Source organism: Anopheles merus, chromosome 2L (assembly GCF_017562075.2).
Source record: "Anopheles merus strain MAF chromosome 2L, AmerM5.1, whole genome shotgun sequence".
NCBI classification, from domain to species: domain Eukaryota; kingdom Metazoa; phylum Arthropoda; class Insecta; order Diptera; family Culicidae; genus Anopheles; species Anopheles merus.
In genome coordinates, this window is record NC_054083.1 from 6,564,308 (window position 1) to 6,580,079 (window position 15,772).

General features: G+C 43.2%; 3 protein-coding genes across 6 annotated transcripts; 1 reads left to right on the top strand and 2 right to left on the bottom strand.

Moving 5' to 3' along the window:
• Positions 1-97: 97 nt before the first annotated feature.
• Positions 98-11,587, bottom strand: LOC121592199 (protein lingerer). 2 transcript variants are annotated; one of them, XM_041913590.1, is made up of 12 exons: positions 11,254-11,584; positions 7,548-8,950; positions 6,213-7,445; positions 5,923-6,098; positions 5,524-5,711; positions 5,181-5,318; positions 4,008-4,106; positions 3,276-3,376; positions 2,749-3,176; positions 2,020-2,286; positions 1,751-1,912; positions 98-1,666 (listed from the first exon to the last, which is right to left on the bottom strand). In XM_041913590.1, exons 2-12 carry the CDS (start codon positions 8,914-8,916, stop codon positions 1,562-1,564), a joined length of 4,266 nt encoding a protein of 1,421 aa, XP_041769524.1. In that variant the 5' UTR covers positions 8,917-8,950; positions 11,254-11,584; the 3' UTR covers positions 98-1,561. The 2 variants fall into 2 exon arrangements, with proteins under 2 accessions (XP_041769524.1, XP_041769525.1); XM_041913591.1 differs by lacking the exon at positions 4,008-4,106 and having other exon boundaries at positions 11,254-11,587.
• Positions 11,588-12,467: 880 nt separating this feature from the next.
• LOC121592202 lies at positions 12,468-14,904 on the bottom strand. Of its 3 annotated transcripts, none has more exons than XM_041913599.1 (7): positions 14,325-14,904; positions 13,929-14,202; positions 13,724-13,850; positions 13,261-13,653; positions 12,978-13,185; positions 12,784-12,895; positions 12,468-12,705 (listed from the first exon to the last, which is right to left on the bottom strand). In XM_041913599.1, the coding sequence occupies exons 2-7, from the start codon at positions 14,043-14,045 to the stop codon at positions 12,556-12,558; spliced, it is 1,107 nt and encodes a 368-aa protein (XP_041769533.1). In that variant the 5' UTR covers positions 14,046-14,202; positions 14,325-14,904; the 3' UTR covers positions 12,468-12,555. The 3 variants fall into 3 exon arrangements, with proteins under 3 accessions (XP_041769533.1, XP_041769531.1, XP_041769530.1); XM_041913597.1 differs by having other exon boundaries at positions 12,978-13,188; XM_041913596.1 differs by having other exon boundaries at positions 12,978-13,206.
• Positions 14,905-14,997: 93 nt separating this feature from the next.
• On the top strand, positions 14,998-15,640 carry LOC121592204 (probable 28S ribosomal protein S16, mitochondrial). Its single transcript, XM_041913603.1, has 3 exons — positions 14,998-15,214; positions 15,279-15,438; positions 15,503-15,640. Exons 1-3 carry the CDS (start codon positions 15,098-15,100, stop codon positions 15,637-15,639), a joined length of 414 nt encoding a protein of 137 aa, XP_041769537.1. The 5' UTR covers positions 14,998-15,097; the 3' UTR covers position 15,640.
• The last annotated feature ends 132 nt before the right edge of the window (positions 15,641-15,772 follow it).

The window sequence follows — 15,772 nt, forward strand, 5'->3', positions numbered from 1 at the left end:
CATTGACTCACGACGAATCGCAAGTGTTTCGTGGTCTTGAATTGAATCGCAAAACCTTGTAATGCAGTGCAAAAACAAACACAAAAACGCCATTGCATAGATTTCATGGATTCAGTCTGTATTGTAGCGCCAATTTCATGTTTGATTCGTCATTATTCTATCATTAGTCATTCAGATTATACGACATTCTTCACTCCAACATAGTAAAAAGATGGATAGTGTGTAGCATTCGATTCGATTCGCTCCAGTACAGTAATTCCAGAGATCATGTAGAATGTTGCAAGCGCTAAAATCGCTTGTTCCAAATCAATATTTTTTTTTTCTTGAATGTGCATTCGCCATTGTCATGTATGCATGAGTATTAGGCATGCATCGCATTTTCCCAATTCACTCCATGCATTAAAGTGTAATAGGTTGTAATGTGAGAATGTTTTTTTTATCATGAATTTCACTTCTTTCCGGAAAAGTTATGCAAGTTATTCTATCAAAGGGGAATCAAAGGTACACACCACTGTGCCCAACACGTACACGGCGCACGCACATACCATAGATAAAGAGCAAAAAGAAAGCAACCCTCTTCTCCTGATGGCATTCAGACGTATTATTCATCATCTTCTATATTCCATCTTAAAACATGTTCGTTTTATGAACCATTTGTCAGATCTCAGCACAAAGAAGGCAGCAGAGCATTGTGTACACCACTGCTCTGCCGAAGGTTCATTCTACGTTTGTTCATCGCAACAGGACTGATCCAAGAATATCCGTCCAAAACGATACCAAAAACCAATACGACACATTACATGATCGGTTCGATCGTTAGCCTCATGATCGGATCCCTGTGCTATGGTGGGGTTACACAGGGATGGGAAGGAAAGCATCGATTGTACTGAAAACACTCTCATTACGACCCTTTGCCATTCTCGCTCGATGCCTGATCAACTCTCAATAAACAAACTAAACATATTTATATTGCTCCTTTGCGTTTGAATTAATTAATTTAATTTTGTATTTGTTTGCTTCTTCGCTTGTCTTTATGTATGAAAAATGTGTTTATTTTTTATGTACGATACTATCTCGAGTTTATGTATCATGCATATATGCGTATGGTATGGTATGCGCGAGTTATAAAACGTAAAATGGAAACATTCCTTCCTTATAGAGATCAAGGGACACCACCAGTTGATCAGCGCTGACACTAAACATATGTCCTCTATGCCCCCCCCCCCCCACCATCTCACTTCCTTCGCTTCTCTACATCCCTGCTCTTACATACTGTTGTTTTTAATCGCATCGATCTTCTGCGTTTGCCTTATCCTCTTTGTTGTCCTTTCCATCGTTACGTTTGTGTGTGTGTGTGTGTTTTCTTTTGTTTTGGATGTATGTGGGAGGGTATGTATTTGTGTATATGTATGTGTGATTTGTTTATGTTGTTACAGTTTTGTTAATTATTGGAAAGAATCTATCGAAAACACACTACCACATGTTGTTTTTTACATTATAGCGCGCGCTCTCTCTCTCTCTCACTGCTAGCTCTCTTGCTATGTCCCCCTTCCTTAAGACTTTAGTTCGGCCCAGTCCAATAAGTAGACGCAGAATAGCCTTGCTGCTTGCTTGCAGTCTTTCCCTGGTTATTATTTTGCGGTCTTTGACCGCTACTGTTGGAATCCTTCAATTGGAAAGCGATAAAAAATGGTATTGATTTAGGGAGAGTTCTTCACTCAACACGGCCCATAATATGACCTCATTTTACCTGGTGCATGTTTTGATGCATATTGATATTGTGATGCGTAGCCATCGTTGGTATATATGCCAGATGCTGCCCGTAGGGTTGTGCGGAAGTAGTTCCAGCCGTCTGTGTTCCGGCAATGTTGTACGGCGGCGGCGTTCCAGAATGGAACGATTGTTTGTCATACTAAGGAAGAACGTAATCATCGTAGAAAGGACAGGAATAAATTTCGAAATTAATTAGTAATGAATTTTTGATTTGCAAATCGTTCATCTATACTGTAACCCACTTACATTGACTTTGTTGATAGCAACATGGTTTTTACCATACATAGATGGTGCCATGTCGGATCCGCTGCCAGAGCCAGATTGCTGATTGGCAACGGTTTGACCCTTGGATTGCTGCTGTCCCACGATGGACGCTTGATAAGCATTCTTGTTGTAGTCCTGTCCTGATTGCCCAAGCGTATCATACCCGGTCGCTGAACCATATCCTCCTGTGTTATAAGCGGGCTTCTGGAACTGACCGCCGGATGTAGCCGCATTTGTGGGCATCTGTTGCTGTTGGTGAGGAGGATGATGTGTATGGGTGATGGATGGTAATTTCGATTTGTTTGAAAGTTGATAATTTTGAATTGGTGCATAATTTTGATCGAATCGTTTTGTTATATTCAGGATGAAAAAGGATCGGAGGAGAAGGGTCACGGGTCACGTGTCATGTGGGAAAGGGGAAGGGGGGGGAGGGGGGGGTTATAAAAGATGCACGGAACACAATTGAATCATAGGAAGGGTTATATTTCAGGGACAGAGCAGTACGGTCCCAATTCCGGATTGATGATGGATGGCGGGCATCACATTCGTTGAGTTAAGGAGTTGCGTTTCCGTTGGCGATTGTGTAGTATAGATGATTTGTGGTAGGAAGTTGTGGTGGATGATGGAGAACATGCAAAAAAGATACAAAACGGTCAACATTTCTACATTCATATATGCTAGTATACGTTACTAGAGCTAAATACTACTAACAGGATAGACAGGTGTGCCATATTGGAAGCCGCTGGCCGGCATCATATTGCCGCCGTAAAAATAAGCGTATGGCAGGTTCAACATAGGACCACCAGACCCTGTTTGTTGGGACAAGGAACTGGGAACATTACTAACAGGTGACGAGTTGTTGTCGGTTCGCGTGAACCGACCATCGGACATGGTCGAGTACGCGACAGAACCAAGGTTCGCATCGCGTACACCGGCCGCGCCGAGACTCGTAGGCGTCTGGTAGTTGATGTCGTAAAAACCAGGCACATGCGGCATACGCTGTTGCATTAGCTGCAGATCTTCGTACGAATACACTGCAGCTTGCTGATAGAATGGCAATCCTGGTGCCTGTATGTACGGATTAACCATCGGCAGATTAGTGACTACACTCGTTCCGCTAGTGGTGCTGCTGCTTTTCGCTGCAAAATATAGAATAATACACAGAAGAAGAAGAAAAAAACATTATGTAGTAAAAACTTGCGAGTTTGAACTGCTTTGCTAGCTTGGTAAGTACTTACTTGTCGTGGATACCACGGAACTTATTGGCAGCGATGACGAACTGGTTACATTATTGTTGGAATTGTTCGTGCTACTGTTCGAAACCGTACTAGAAGCCACACTGCAAAATGAAAGAAAATCGAACATATTGTTTAACATTCGTTTTACTTTTACGCAGGAGAAGTTGCAGGATAATTGCTATAAAACCCCCCGTAAACTCAAAGGGCGTCACTTCTTTAAACGAACTTTAACATAATATAGTGTACAGCGTAAATTTTGTAAAGTGAGAACTCAAAAAGTGATCATCAGCCACCCGTGCTGCCCCTCCTGCTGCTGTTCGTGCACATTGTACAACATTGCTATGTGTCACGAATCATAGTAGCAATTCATTTATTTACCCTTTGCATTTACATCTATAACGTGAGTAAGACATTGAATAGATGTCAATGCAAAAAGATTCAACAATACGATGTTTTTTTGACATTACAATACAATAAAAAAGAACATAATAATTATATGCTAAATAACGCAAGAAAATAAAGCCAAAATATATAGTAAAACAGCATAATTGACGATTTCGAATGTACAGAGTAGTGAAAGTAATGAAGTACATTTGTTATAGGAACAAGAAAACGTTGTGATAAGCAGAAAATCAAACACGGGAAAACAAAACAACAGCACGCATGGATGTGAAAAATGGGTATTTAAAATATAAATCAAATTTAACGAAAACAATACAAAACAAAACCTACCTTTCAAATGGCGTTGAAACCACCGGCGTGTCCTTCAGTTTTGACGAACTAAAATTACTACCATACTGGCCGGATGTAGTGTTTGTGCTTCCAGAATACCTAAGGGGGGAGGGGTTCGAGTGGGTTGTAGTGAAGGAGGCGGTTATGTTTTCGTAGGAATTCATATTTTTTGAAAAGATGTATGCATGCATTATTTGTATGAGTGTTTTATAGGGTATAATAGTAGAACGACATTATTTGGATTCTCCCGAAAAAAAACTTCCTTATTGTTCTGAACTTCAAACTAATAAACAATGAAGGTATGTTAAAGCAAGGAATCTTAGACTAATTTGATGATCAACCAAATCAACTTAAAACTTAACTTTATTTCAAAAGTATGCCAACAGTATGAAGCTATAATAATATGACGGAAAGAATTACTTTTCCAGCGTTCCTTCACCGTCGATTCCCATAAATAGAGATAAAGCCATAAACGATCATTCAAAATAAAATTTAAATTTTAGTCGATTAATTCTAACCAACTAAGGCACAAAACCGACCACGGGTATAGTCTTCAACTCGTACGATCTGACTATCCTTTAATCAATAAGTTACTGAAAGGCCAAGCCCCACTACTAGTGGTACTGGCAGCCCTTGACCTACAACGGTTATTGTGCCAAAGAAAAGCAAAAAAGAAAAAGAAAAAACATATAATGATATCCAGTAATGACTATTTAACGGTATAGTATAGTGCATTATATAAATTGTTCAACAATTTACCAATAAGCAAGTAATACATTCACCAGAAAACGGGTAAAATGTGGGTACTTTAGTTCAGCGAGATTTCAAGATGAAGCTGACCTTAACTATTATTGAAACAATTACGATTACAAAAATTCCGTACGGTGTAACGAAAGCTTTCGTTTACACACCCACAAAAACCAAACACATTAAAGAATCAAATGTATTTTTGAAAGTTAGCGAAATGGTGCTTACAAAAGACTAGAAGCTATATACATGCACACGCACACATACCATTACCGTTGAGGAAGAACCTTTTTGCAGAAAGGAAATTATAATACGCGATTTTGATAACGTAGGATTAAGAGTATTTCACGAAGCGACAAAACAAACAAAACGCGCGTAGCTTTCAGTCATTTCTAACAGCTCAATAATATGTGACGCTTCACTTACCCTGTATTACTATTCAGTCCCGTATTTCCGTACACGTTCTGTGAACTGTTCTGATAGTTCTGCTGTGACGGGAATGCAGACGACGTCTGGCTGACCGGATATTGGCTGGACAGATAGCCACCAGCGTTATTGTTCGAGCTGCAGGCGCATCAGTCAACGCACGCACGTAGTAGTACACGTATAACATTCAGTAAAGATAATGTTTTGTTAGATCCAGCAAAGGATTTTTCGTTTCAATAAATAATATATTAAAAATCGCGAAAATAAAATTCAAAATCAACGGGACAGGTTTTAGACACCGGGGGACACAATGCCAAACAGAAGACACGCAAATTGCACTTACCTGCTATTTACGGCATTATTGTTCACCGGCAGATTCGATTGATTTGATACGCCTCCAACCGAGTTGCCCGTGTTGTTGTTCGGTACAACGTTGTTTGTCACGCTACTGCTTGGCGGCTGGTAGGCATTCACATTTCCTTGGTTGTACGAGCTATAGTTATTCGTCGATGGAGGGTAGGCGTTCGTCACCTGTAATTAAAAGCAAGCAAACAAACATCAATACGTTGTAGTTATGTCCTCTATGATGGATGTTTTGCTCCGGTAATAGATAGATTCTTCTTATTTGGCTAGCTACGAGCTAATAAAAGATTAATAAACATAATATTTCGTAATAAACGAAGACAACTGAAGCACAATTCTAAACCGCCTGCATTGGATGCAATACGATGAATGTTCTTACCTGGTTGTTAGAATAACTCATGTTGTTGTACCCTTGGGGAGCACCAGTAGGAGGATACGACGCAGTTTTGTTCGCTTGCGTTGATGAGTACGGAGCATTCTGATAGCCACCGGTCAGAGCAGTATTAGTACTTGCCGACTGACCGTAAGGATCCGATTTCGTCAGCTGATCCAACGCTAGCAAAATAAAGCACATTAAACAATTTTAATATTTCAACATTTCGGTTCAGATCCTTCACACTAAATGCATGCCATACATTCACGCATACATATTTACTATTCTACACTTACCAGCCGCTGCATTGCTCATGGAATTCACACCAGCACTAACGGACGTGGATACCGAACCCGATGCATTGGTGCGCGAGTAGCTGTTGGCAAGCGCATCGTTTTGAGAGGAAAGTGCCTCCGTCGTCCCTTGGCCCGGCATAATCTGGGATGATGCTAAACCAGGTGCGCCAGGCAGATTGGACGGTTTTGGCTGCAAATTGTTAGGAACAACGCTACCCGCCACAACGCCACCACCAACCTTCGATTGATAATCGTTCACATCCTGTTGCACGGTTTGCTGCGGTGCTTGCGAAACGACCTGTTGCTGCTGTTGCTGCAACTGACTCTGAGCTGCCGGCGGTTGAACTCCAACCGTAGCTGGCGGAACCTGCGCACCCTGTTGCTGCTGTTGCACCGTCTGCGTTTGAGACGCCTGTGGCTGACCGACCGCCTGTGTCGCTTGGGATACCACCGACGTTTGCACGGTAGATGGGGTTGAATCCATTACGCTACTGCCAGCGGTTCCTGTAGTCGAATTGAACTTATCCGATACTACAGCATCAAACGAATCGTCCGCACCAAAGTCCAGTCCACCAAACTGCACGTCCAGGTAGCCAATGTTGTTCATATTATCACCCGGCATTTCGACGGCACTGGATGGGATCTTCGATGGTGGCGGAACGCGGGCTCGTTGCCGCCGTACCGGTGGCTGTTGCGTCGCCGCAGCCGCATAGCTCGTCGGAGCTCCAGCAGCAGCAGCAGCAGCAGTAGCATCACTAGTTGCCCCAACATAAGCAGTTGGATATTGCACGGAATTCGGTTGAGGCGGCTGCTGCTGCTGAACTGCCGGAACTACTGTTGTGGGCGGTTGGGATGCCACCACGCCTGCAGGTGGCTGCTGCTGGAAGCCGACGGCACTTGGCGTTGGCTGGAGATTGGAATTCTGAGACGATAGAGTACTAAAATACTGACTTTGTTCTGCCGAAAGGGACGAGGACGTATTCATAGGCGGCATATCAAGCGCCTGCCGCAAATGCTGTGCAGCAGTCGTAGCATTCGGAGTGCCGGCATGCAGGTCCGAATACTGTGGTACGACGCTCGCGACACCAGTTGCACCGCCGGCCGCAACCGCAGCAGTAGCCGTACTCGAAACGACAGTTGTACTGTACTGCTGCACCAACTCGGTATCTTTTGGCGGTGGTGGATTCAGTACCTGCTGCTCCAACCCCGGGGGCGCTGCGAGTTCCGTGACGTCTATAAATAGGTACAAAAAAAGAACAGGCAATATTTTACTAGTAAGAACGTGTAGCTAGATAACTAGGAATAGTCTGGCGTTTTCAAACATTCGCCACTCACTGGATGCCGCCGGTGGCACGCCTGTCTGCGTTGACTGTTGCGATTGCTGCTGCTGAGCACCGGCGCCAGCAGATGGGGCCGTCGTCGAAGCGACAGCGCCTGCATATCCTTTGGTATCCGCCAACGTTCCCGTGTACTCCTCGTTGTCCCAATCGCCCCAAGTATCGGTGAAGGCCGTACAATCTTCGGGCTTGAGGTCGTTCGCGTTTGCCGGCGTCGTGACTGGATCCCACGAATCGATCTCTTGATGATCGTTGTTCATCATTCGCGAACCTCGGTTCTGATCGCGCGAACCTGGCCCACGAGTGCCTAGACGCGGGCCACCACCACGACCTCCTCGCGAACCATAGTTTCCACGGCCTGGACCTCCCGGACCATCGCGACCGCCTCGCATGCGACCGCCATCGCCTCCCGCTCGGTTACGATAGCCACCGCCCTCTCCACCCTTATCGTAGCCGTTACGGTCGCGATCTCGGTCGCGATCGCCGCCACCGTCGCGATAGCCACCGGCACGGCCACCACGGCCCGGTCCTCCAGAACGTTGGTTGCCCGAACCGCCACGGTTGCCACCACGGCGCTGCTGCTCCTTCAGATCCACATTAATGCCGCCCAGCTGAACACTGGCTCCGCCAACGGTGGTCGGGCCCGTTGTCTCCCAATCACCGCCGTCTTCCCCGTCCTTCTGAGCCGCCGCTTGAGATTTGCTTTTCTTCTTCTTGGACGTCGTCGCAAAAGCCCCGACCGGGAGCGTCTCGAGTAGAAAGATCACCGCTCGATCGAGATCGCTGTCGCACTCCTGCAATGCGCAGCACACCTCTTCCTCGGAGCGTTGCGTGGTTTCCATCAAGCTTTGGATTTTCTCCTGAATCTTGGGATCATCCATGCCGCTCTTGATGTCTGTTATTTGGGCGATGCGAATCTGTTCGGCCGTCGGTTGCTTGGCCTTGACCACGGTGTGAGTGGCAGAGGCACCGCCAGCACCAGCCCCAGAAGCAGCTCCCGTAGATCCGCCGGACTTCTCGTTGTTGCCGCCTGCAGCACCACCGCCGCTACCACCACCGGCCTCCCTCTGCTGCTTCTCCTTCACGTCAACAACCTTCGGAGCAGCATTATCTGTGCCCTTGTGGCCTCCGCTGCCCTTCTGTTTTTGATGGTCGCCTCCTCTACCACCACCAACAGAGCCGGTAGTTACAGCCGAACCATCATTTCCGCTGGCGTTGTTGGGGCCGGAACCTCCTTTCGGATACTGCTGTGACTGATTCTGTCCGTCCTCCTTAGCCAAATTCTCCTTGTTTTCATGGTGTTTGGCCTTGGACTTGTTACGGCCTCCGCCACCACCGCCACCTCCGGAACGGGTTTGTGTACTCATCTCGCTATATATACAGTATGTATTTACAAAGTAGCTGAAAAATGGAAACAGAAAATGGTAAGTATTATATTATATTGGGTGATTTGTTTTCCTTTTGTCAACAACACGTTTGTTGATTCGGAAATTTGCTGAGGTGTTGGTTAACGGGATTTAATCTTTGGTGAAAAGCGCTCGAACGAACAAAACGATAAGTCTTGTACGCGTTTCCTGGCTATAAGTACAAGTAAAAAAACACACACCTGATGAATTTCCCTATAACCCTGTACGATGGGATTGTTTCGATTTTATGACGAAGTTGTTCATCGACGTACAACGCCTTTGTCTACGATCTCGTATGCGTCAAATCAAACCTCAAACTTATAATCCTGGTTTAAGATTGCAACAAAGTGCAGCAATTTGTGCACACTCTCGCAAAACATCCAATGCACACAACCGCGCTCTCGCCATCATGTCTTCCGCTAATACTAAACCAATTTGCTCCATACTTTCCTTTCTGTTACTCTCCATTCTCTCTCTCTCTCTCTCATTTCGACTTGTGTAAAAACACAACATAGCCGTTTCTCTGCCTTTTCTGCGATTATTATGGAATTGCATTTCCAATTCCCACACTCAACCTCTGAGAGCTTCAAGTTTCAACACAATTTCGTATTTTCGCCGCCCAACTAGCAGGAATTGTAAAATCAGTATGACAGATGGGCAAGAGTGAGATAACAAAAAGTGAAGTTTTTAATTAATTTGTTCTGATTTTTTACTCCATGAACAAAGCATTACAATTTCCGTGTACTGAACCTTCCGCAGCATGAGAAAGGGAACATGCTATAAGGTAACGGAACGCGTACTGGGCTGTGAAGTTGAACGCAGAAATTGTGCACACACACGCGCGCGCGATTACTATAGACTATACGAAGCACCAAAAGCGGATTTTGCGAGAAAGAGAGTAAATCGCCGGCCTAAGTAAAGTAATACAGTATATTAAAAACGGAGAGCCCAAAAGGCGGAGATGTTAACTACGAATAGCTCACTGCAACCTTTTAGAGGCGCTTCCGGCGTATATTATTGTTTCATGCGAATGAGCAAAGTTTTTTAACTCCCCCATCAGTATCCTACTCTACATACAATATTTGCTTTGTGCAGTACGGCAGGATAACGTCAAAATTTTCTTCACTCTTCTTCTTCAATATTATACACTCTTCTGTATTGCCTTTTTCCAGCTGTGTCTGGATGTTTTATCAACGATATTGGGTGGGTATAGAGGTAGATTCATTGGCATTAGAGTTAAGCCGTTTCCTTGGTGACACACAACTGCTTGAATTAAAGAGAAAATAAAAAATAAAATCTTGTCATCGGATGGGTATTTTACATTCGCCTCATGGCCACTTTTGGTTCTTAAACACGTAGCATGAATATCGATTGGGACAGAAACGAAATTACTTCAATGGAGTCGCCAGATAACGGATACAAGTCGGAACCAACGAGGCCAAAGAAATCGAACGCATCAACACGTCTCTCCATTGTTGCGCTTCATCACTGACAATCATCATCATCTCGACACGCACACTCGTTCACTCGCGTATTCATAGCGTAATTCACACTCTCCCATGTCCATCCTTGCCGAACAATCGGAACGGTAATAATTGCACGATGAAACAATATTCCTGCCTTTTAATACGCTTTGAACATTACAAGAAGTAGCAAAATGTCTATGTTTACGCCAATTCACACACTAACGGATCTAGTGCACCATCATTTTTGAAGCAGCTTGTGTCGTCAAGCAGTATGGCATGGCAGGGGTCTCTTAATTTTCCTGCATTTTCCGGCCACACTTTATACCCTACAACGTTAGACAAAGATTTTAAACACATTTGCACACTCCTACACGAACACCGGAACATCCGAAGCACCAGATCACGTTCATTTTGGACAGGAAGTGAATGGAGCAATACATAACCGGACTCACTTCCGCATTCGCCAATTATATTGTTAAAAAAGACTATCTTTTGTCAAAAATAAGTCTTTAAGATACAAATATAGGAACTACCATCCTTTTTTCCCAGCACTGAACCTCATTCGAAGCGACCGGAACACGGCTGGTTGCTCCAAGAAGGGAGTGTGAAAAGGGAAGAGGAAAGAGGTGGCGAAATGGTGGAAGGTGAAGCAGTGGACCGGGAAGAAAAGACACGACGTGATTCACTCATTTTATCACGGCTTCGCCATTTGCCAACCACCAAAATCCATCGATATCGCTTTTCTCCGTCCATTAAACAGTCTAATTTACTATACATTACGCCAGCACAAAGCACGAACAAAATGAACAACCATGTGCCAAATTTTGCTTACTGCTGCCTGCTTGCTGCTGCTTTTGCTGCTCACCACTTATGCGTATGCTCTGCTGTTTCGGCCGCCTGCTTCTGCGAACTAAAACTATCCTTGTCGTTGTACAGCTCAACGTCGCTCAAAACCAGACGCCATTTGTAGAAATCCGAGTACGTGAAATACTTCTCCCAATCTGTCTGTGTGTGCGTGAGTTTTGCTCCCGCTTGGCTGTGTGCGACTGAGTTATATGAGTGTGAGTATTGGGCGAAACTATCTTTCTACGCTGCTCTCGCTGCACTGTTCTGTACCGCATGCCACAAATCTTTAATTTGCCGGATTTGCCGGACAAAGCTTTACAACACCCATATTTTACTTAAAAATCTCCAGCAGTTATCATTATTTGCCAGGTTGTTCGTTACAGTCGGCCTCTGAAGAAAGGCATATTGGTTTACCGTTAAGAATCATTCAACCATTTGAAAGAACCGCTTTCCTCTGAAATCCGCAGTAATATCTTGTCCCTTCGATATACTTCCAATCCAGCGCTTTGGCTGCGTACACGCACACACTCACACACGCAAACACACACGACACACACTCACACATCCGACACCCGGCAGACGACGCGCAGCCTTTATGCGCTCACTCACACTAACGCTCCGTGGGTCGAACAGATATGGCTCTACGCACACTAATAACGGCTAGCGCGCGCACATCACGACGCAAGCAGAGCGATAGAGACAGTGCAATTGAGAACGAAAGAGCTAGCTAAATCGGCTAGAGCGAAAATTATTCTCTCGCAAAAAGCAGAAACAAGAAGCAAAGAAGACCTCCGAATGGAAGCAGTCGCACGATAAAAATCTAGACGAAGGCGCTCTGAATGGCGTTACGAAAGCCGGGAAAGATAAGTGTTCGAACATTTTTCACATCTAGTTTCGTTAACCAATCCTACAGGCTATACTTCCGTTTTAAAACCAATTTTTCTCACCGTTCACGCGCACTTGCTCTTTTGCTTAGGTAGGGATCAAACCTGAAAATGCTGAATGGTTAGAAAACTTGTGGCCGTCAAAGTGACAGTTGTACGAAAAACGAAACTCAAAACTAAGAGGTAGTACCACGTTGGTTTCTGTGAAGCCATGTTGGACAAGCTCTAGCGGTATCAATTTTATGGTGCTTGTACATTGCACGAGAACGCAAGATGAGTTGGTGTTGCTTTTGCCGACTAAAATCTTTGGCCATACTTAACGCAACATAAAATATTTTGAATTTAATATCGCTTCATTAGCAACAGAAAACAAGCTACAAGCACATACAAACGAAAAAGCCCCCTCACAAAGATTTCTTTATCATTAACTTATCCATAATGAGGTTCTGAATGTTCGAATATGAACGGTTTCCGTCGATATGAATCACGGCGCAACTCTGTTGCTTCTGCAGCGCAAAAAGTGTTCGGGGATGAGAAATATTGAAAAAATGTAACTGAAAATATGCAAAGAAATCTAAATTTAGTATAATGTTGGAGACGCATATGCGTCCTCGAAATGGATAGTTCCTTACCTCTGTTTCGAACATCATTGTTTGCCAACAATCAGCCTTCACCTGGCCAGATTTTCTGCGGGACAATTTTCTACGCCGACATACTGATTCATCGGCGTCAATCACCAACACTCTGCAAACCATAATCCATGATCAAAATAACTATGAAATCATTTTTACTCTTACCGTTTTAGCTAAAACCTTTTTGTACATACATTTTTGGAACTGCCATCGTCTGGAACATTTTAGTGATGTCGTCAGCAGTGTTTGGGAAATCAAGTAAAATCCATCCATTTTGAATACAGTCTGGTTGCAAGAGTCGATGTTGCACAATGGACGTTATTAATTCGGACGTGTGTACGTTTCCCAGTGAGCCGCAATCGAGAGCCTTTCCGAAGCAGTCATAATTACGCTGATGTTGAGCTACTAAATCAGTAACAGAAACTGTAACAACGATTGATTAAATATGGAGAAAGTTGCAGCATAATCATACCCTACCTAAACAAATATTCAACTTTTCTGCCAACCATTTTCCAACCCGATGTTTACCACAACCAGGACGCCCAAGCAACACAATACGTTGGCCGTATGTGATAGCAGAATGATGGGGATCAATTTGGAGTAATTTAATGCGCTCTGTCACATATGAATATGTCTTTTGAAGCGATTTTTCATTTTTGACGTACAGCGTTTGGTGGAAGTGGAAGTGCTTTTTTGCCAAGGTTAGTGTTTTTCGATCACCAATCATAATTATATGTTTATCTTGAAGCTTTAAATGTCGTAGTTTATCGTTAAGCACTTGAAGAAAAGTGCTTGCTAACGAATCTTGTAATGCGATAACGGGATAGTATTGATCGTTGCGTTGGAATGTTTGAAGCAAACGTTCGGTTTCTGCGAAAAAAAACATATGTTTGTTAAGTAAAGATGTGTATGGAAGCATGCTATTCAAATCACGCCTTACTTTCGTTATCCTCAAGGCTAAGAAACGTATTAATTTGATTGTACTTTTTCGCAATTTCTACAATATGTTCCGCAATGTATTGTTCAGTTTTGAGCGGGCGATCTTTTTGTAACATTATCATCAAATCCTGAAATACGCGAAGCTTTAAAAATGTATCTGTTTTTCCTTCGTTTTATTTCAAGATAATTGACTTAAAAATACTTACAAAAATTATTTCAAACATATGATGCTTTTCAAAATACAGCATTAAATCCGTGGGGTAATATACCGTTCGATACGAATAACGAGTTTCATTGAGAAATTTGTCTAATAAAATGTCCATTTCGTAACCACCTCTAAGGACAAGAAAGGTAAAACTAAAATACTATTTACTGTGCTACCGAAAATCAAAGCTATCTTGGTTGATTTCAACGATGGGAAAGCGTTTGGTACTGTTCTTTTTCTGTCCAGCGCATTAACATGAACACGAGGTTAGATTGCTGCAAAGAAGAATGTGCTAGATATTAGTGAATTAAAGGTATTTAGTGTAAATAGGATAATAAAGCCGTAAAAACCAAATCATTTTGATGAGATGTTTTCATATGCTTTCCATTTTCATTACCTTCGTCAACGCCCCATTTGTGTAAACTGAATTGCGATATGACACAGCACAGTTAATCGTATTTTTATATGTATTGCACATCGAATTTATGAATATGGCAACCAACATTTAAAAAAAAACAAGAACGGTAACGAGACGCACGGGGTAGTGTGTAAGGTGATTCAGGTATTCACTCTTTATTTAATTTGGCGCTGCTCGCTGTACTCGCTAATTCATTCTACGAAATTGCAAGATAGTTAACTAATCCGCTTTTGTAGTCCATCGTTAAACATATCCAACATAATTCTAGTTTTTGTTTCGCCAACAGTCCACCAATGATTGCTTCGTGGCTACTCGTTGGCGGAGGTCGGCATTCTTTATTTCTATAATGCATTTTTCTTGCGTTTTTAAGCCTCTAGTGCTCCTTTTGCCGTCCCCATTCAGTTTCTTCGAAACACGTTCTTCAATGGCTCGCGAATCCATCTTGATTTTCTGAGATAGCACTTCACTTTAAATTAAGCAAACCAGATATGTAGAATTATTCTTGTCCGATTAGCACTTTGCTATGAAGAATCGATTTTTTACGGAAAATCGCTGTCTGCTTTGATCAGGTTAAATGTAAATTTGTATAAATTGTCATCCACGCGATTCACTGTATTCGTTGATTCCGTACACACGGTTGACGTCGTTCAGCGCATGACAACCCGCTGTGTTGTTTTCATTAGCGGCACGCGATTGACTGCAAAACAGCACAGGCATATTTCGGAAAAGCTGAAAATTTACAGCAATTTAAAATGTCGCTTGCTGCGGCGAGTGGTACGGGAAGATTTTGGGCACGGTCAGCAAAAACAATTCGCTTTGTCCGGCAAGGATGTACGAATCGGCCATTTTTCCACATTGTAGTAATGGAGGTATGTTTTGGTATCGTTCTGCTGTGTACACGAAACGGCAATTGATAACAATTTTTACTTACAGCGCCGCAAAGATCAATACCAACCAGTCATTGAACAAGTGGGAACGTATGATCCAATTCCAAACGAGCACAATGAACAACTGGTATCGTTTAACTATGAACGCATCCGTCATTGGATTGGTAGCGGAGCCCATATATCGAAGCCGGTGGCGGAGTTATTAGGTAATCAACATCATATACACTCCTTAGCCGTTTTGGACATAACAATGCGTTCTCTTTTGCATAGGTATTGCCGGCTTGCTTCCAGTCCATCCGCGGACCTATATGACCGCGTGGCGAAATAGACAAATGGCTGAGAAGCTTGCACAGATCGATGCGTTAAAAAAATCGGATAACGTCGATAGTACAACAAGCAACAGTTAAAGAAATAGCAACGAGTCTTTTCATAGATTTTACTGTACAATAAAGCGTGGAATGGATATTCCCTTCCAATTAGTCGAAAAAAAGATTCACGTTTAATTCGACGTAAATTTCCAAAGAAAACAAATGATACCAA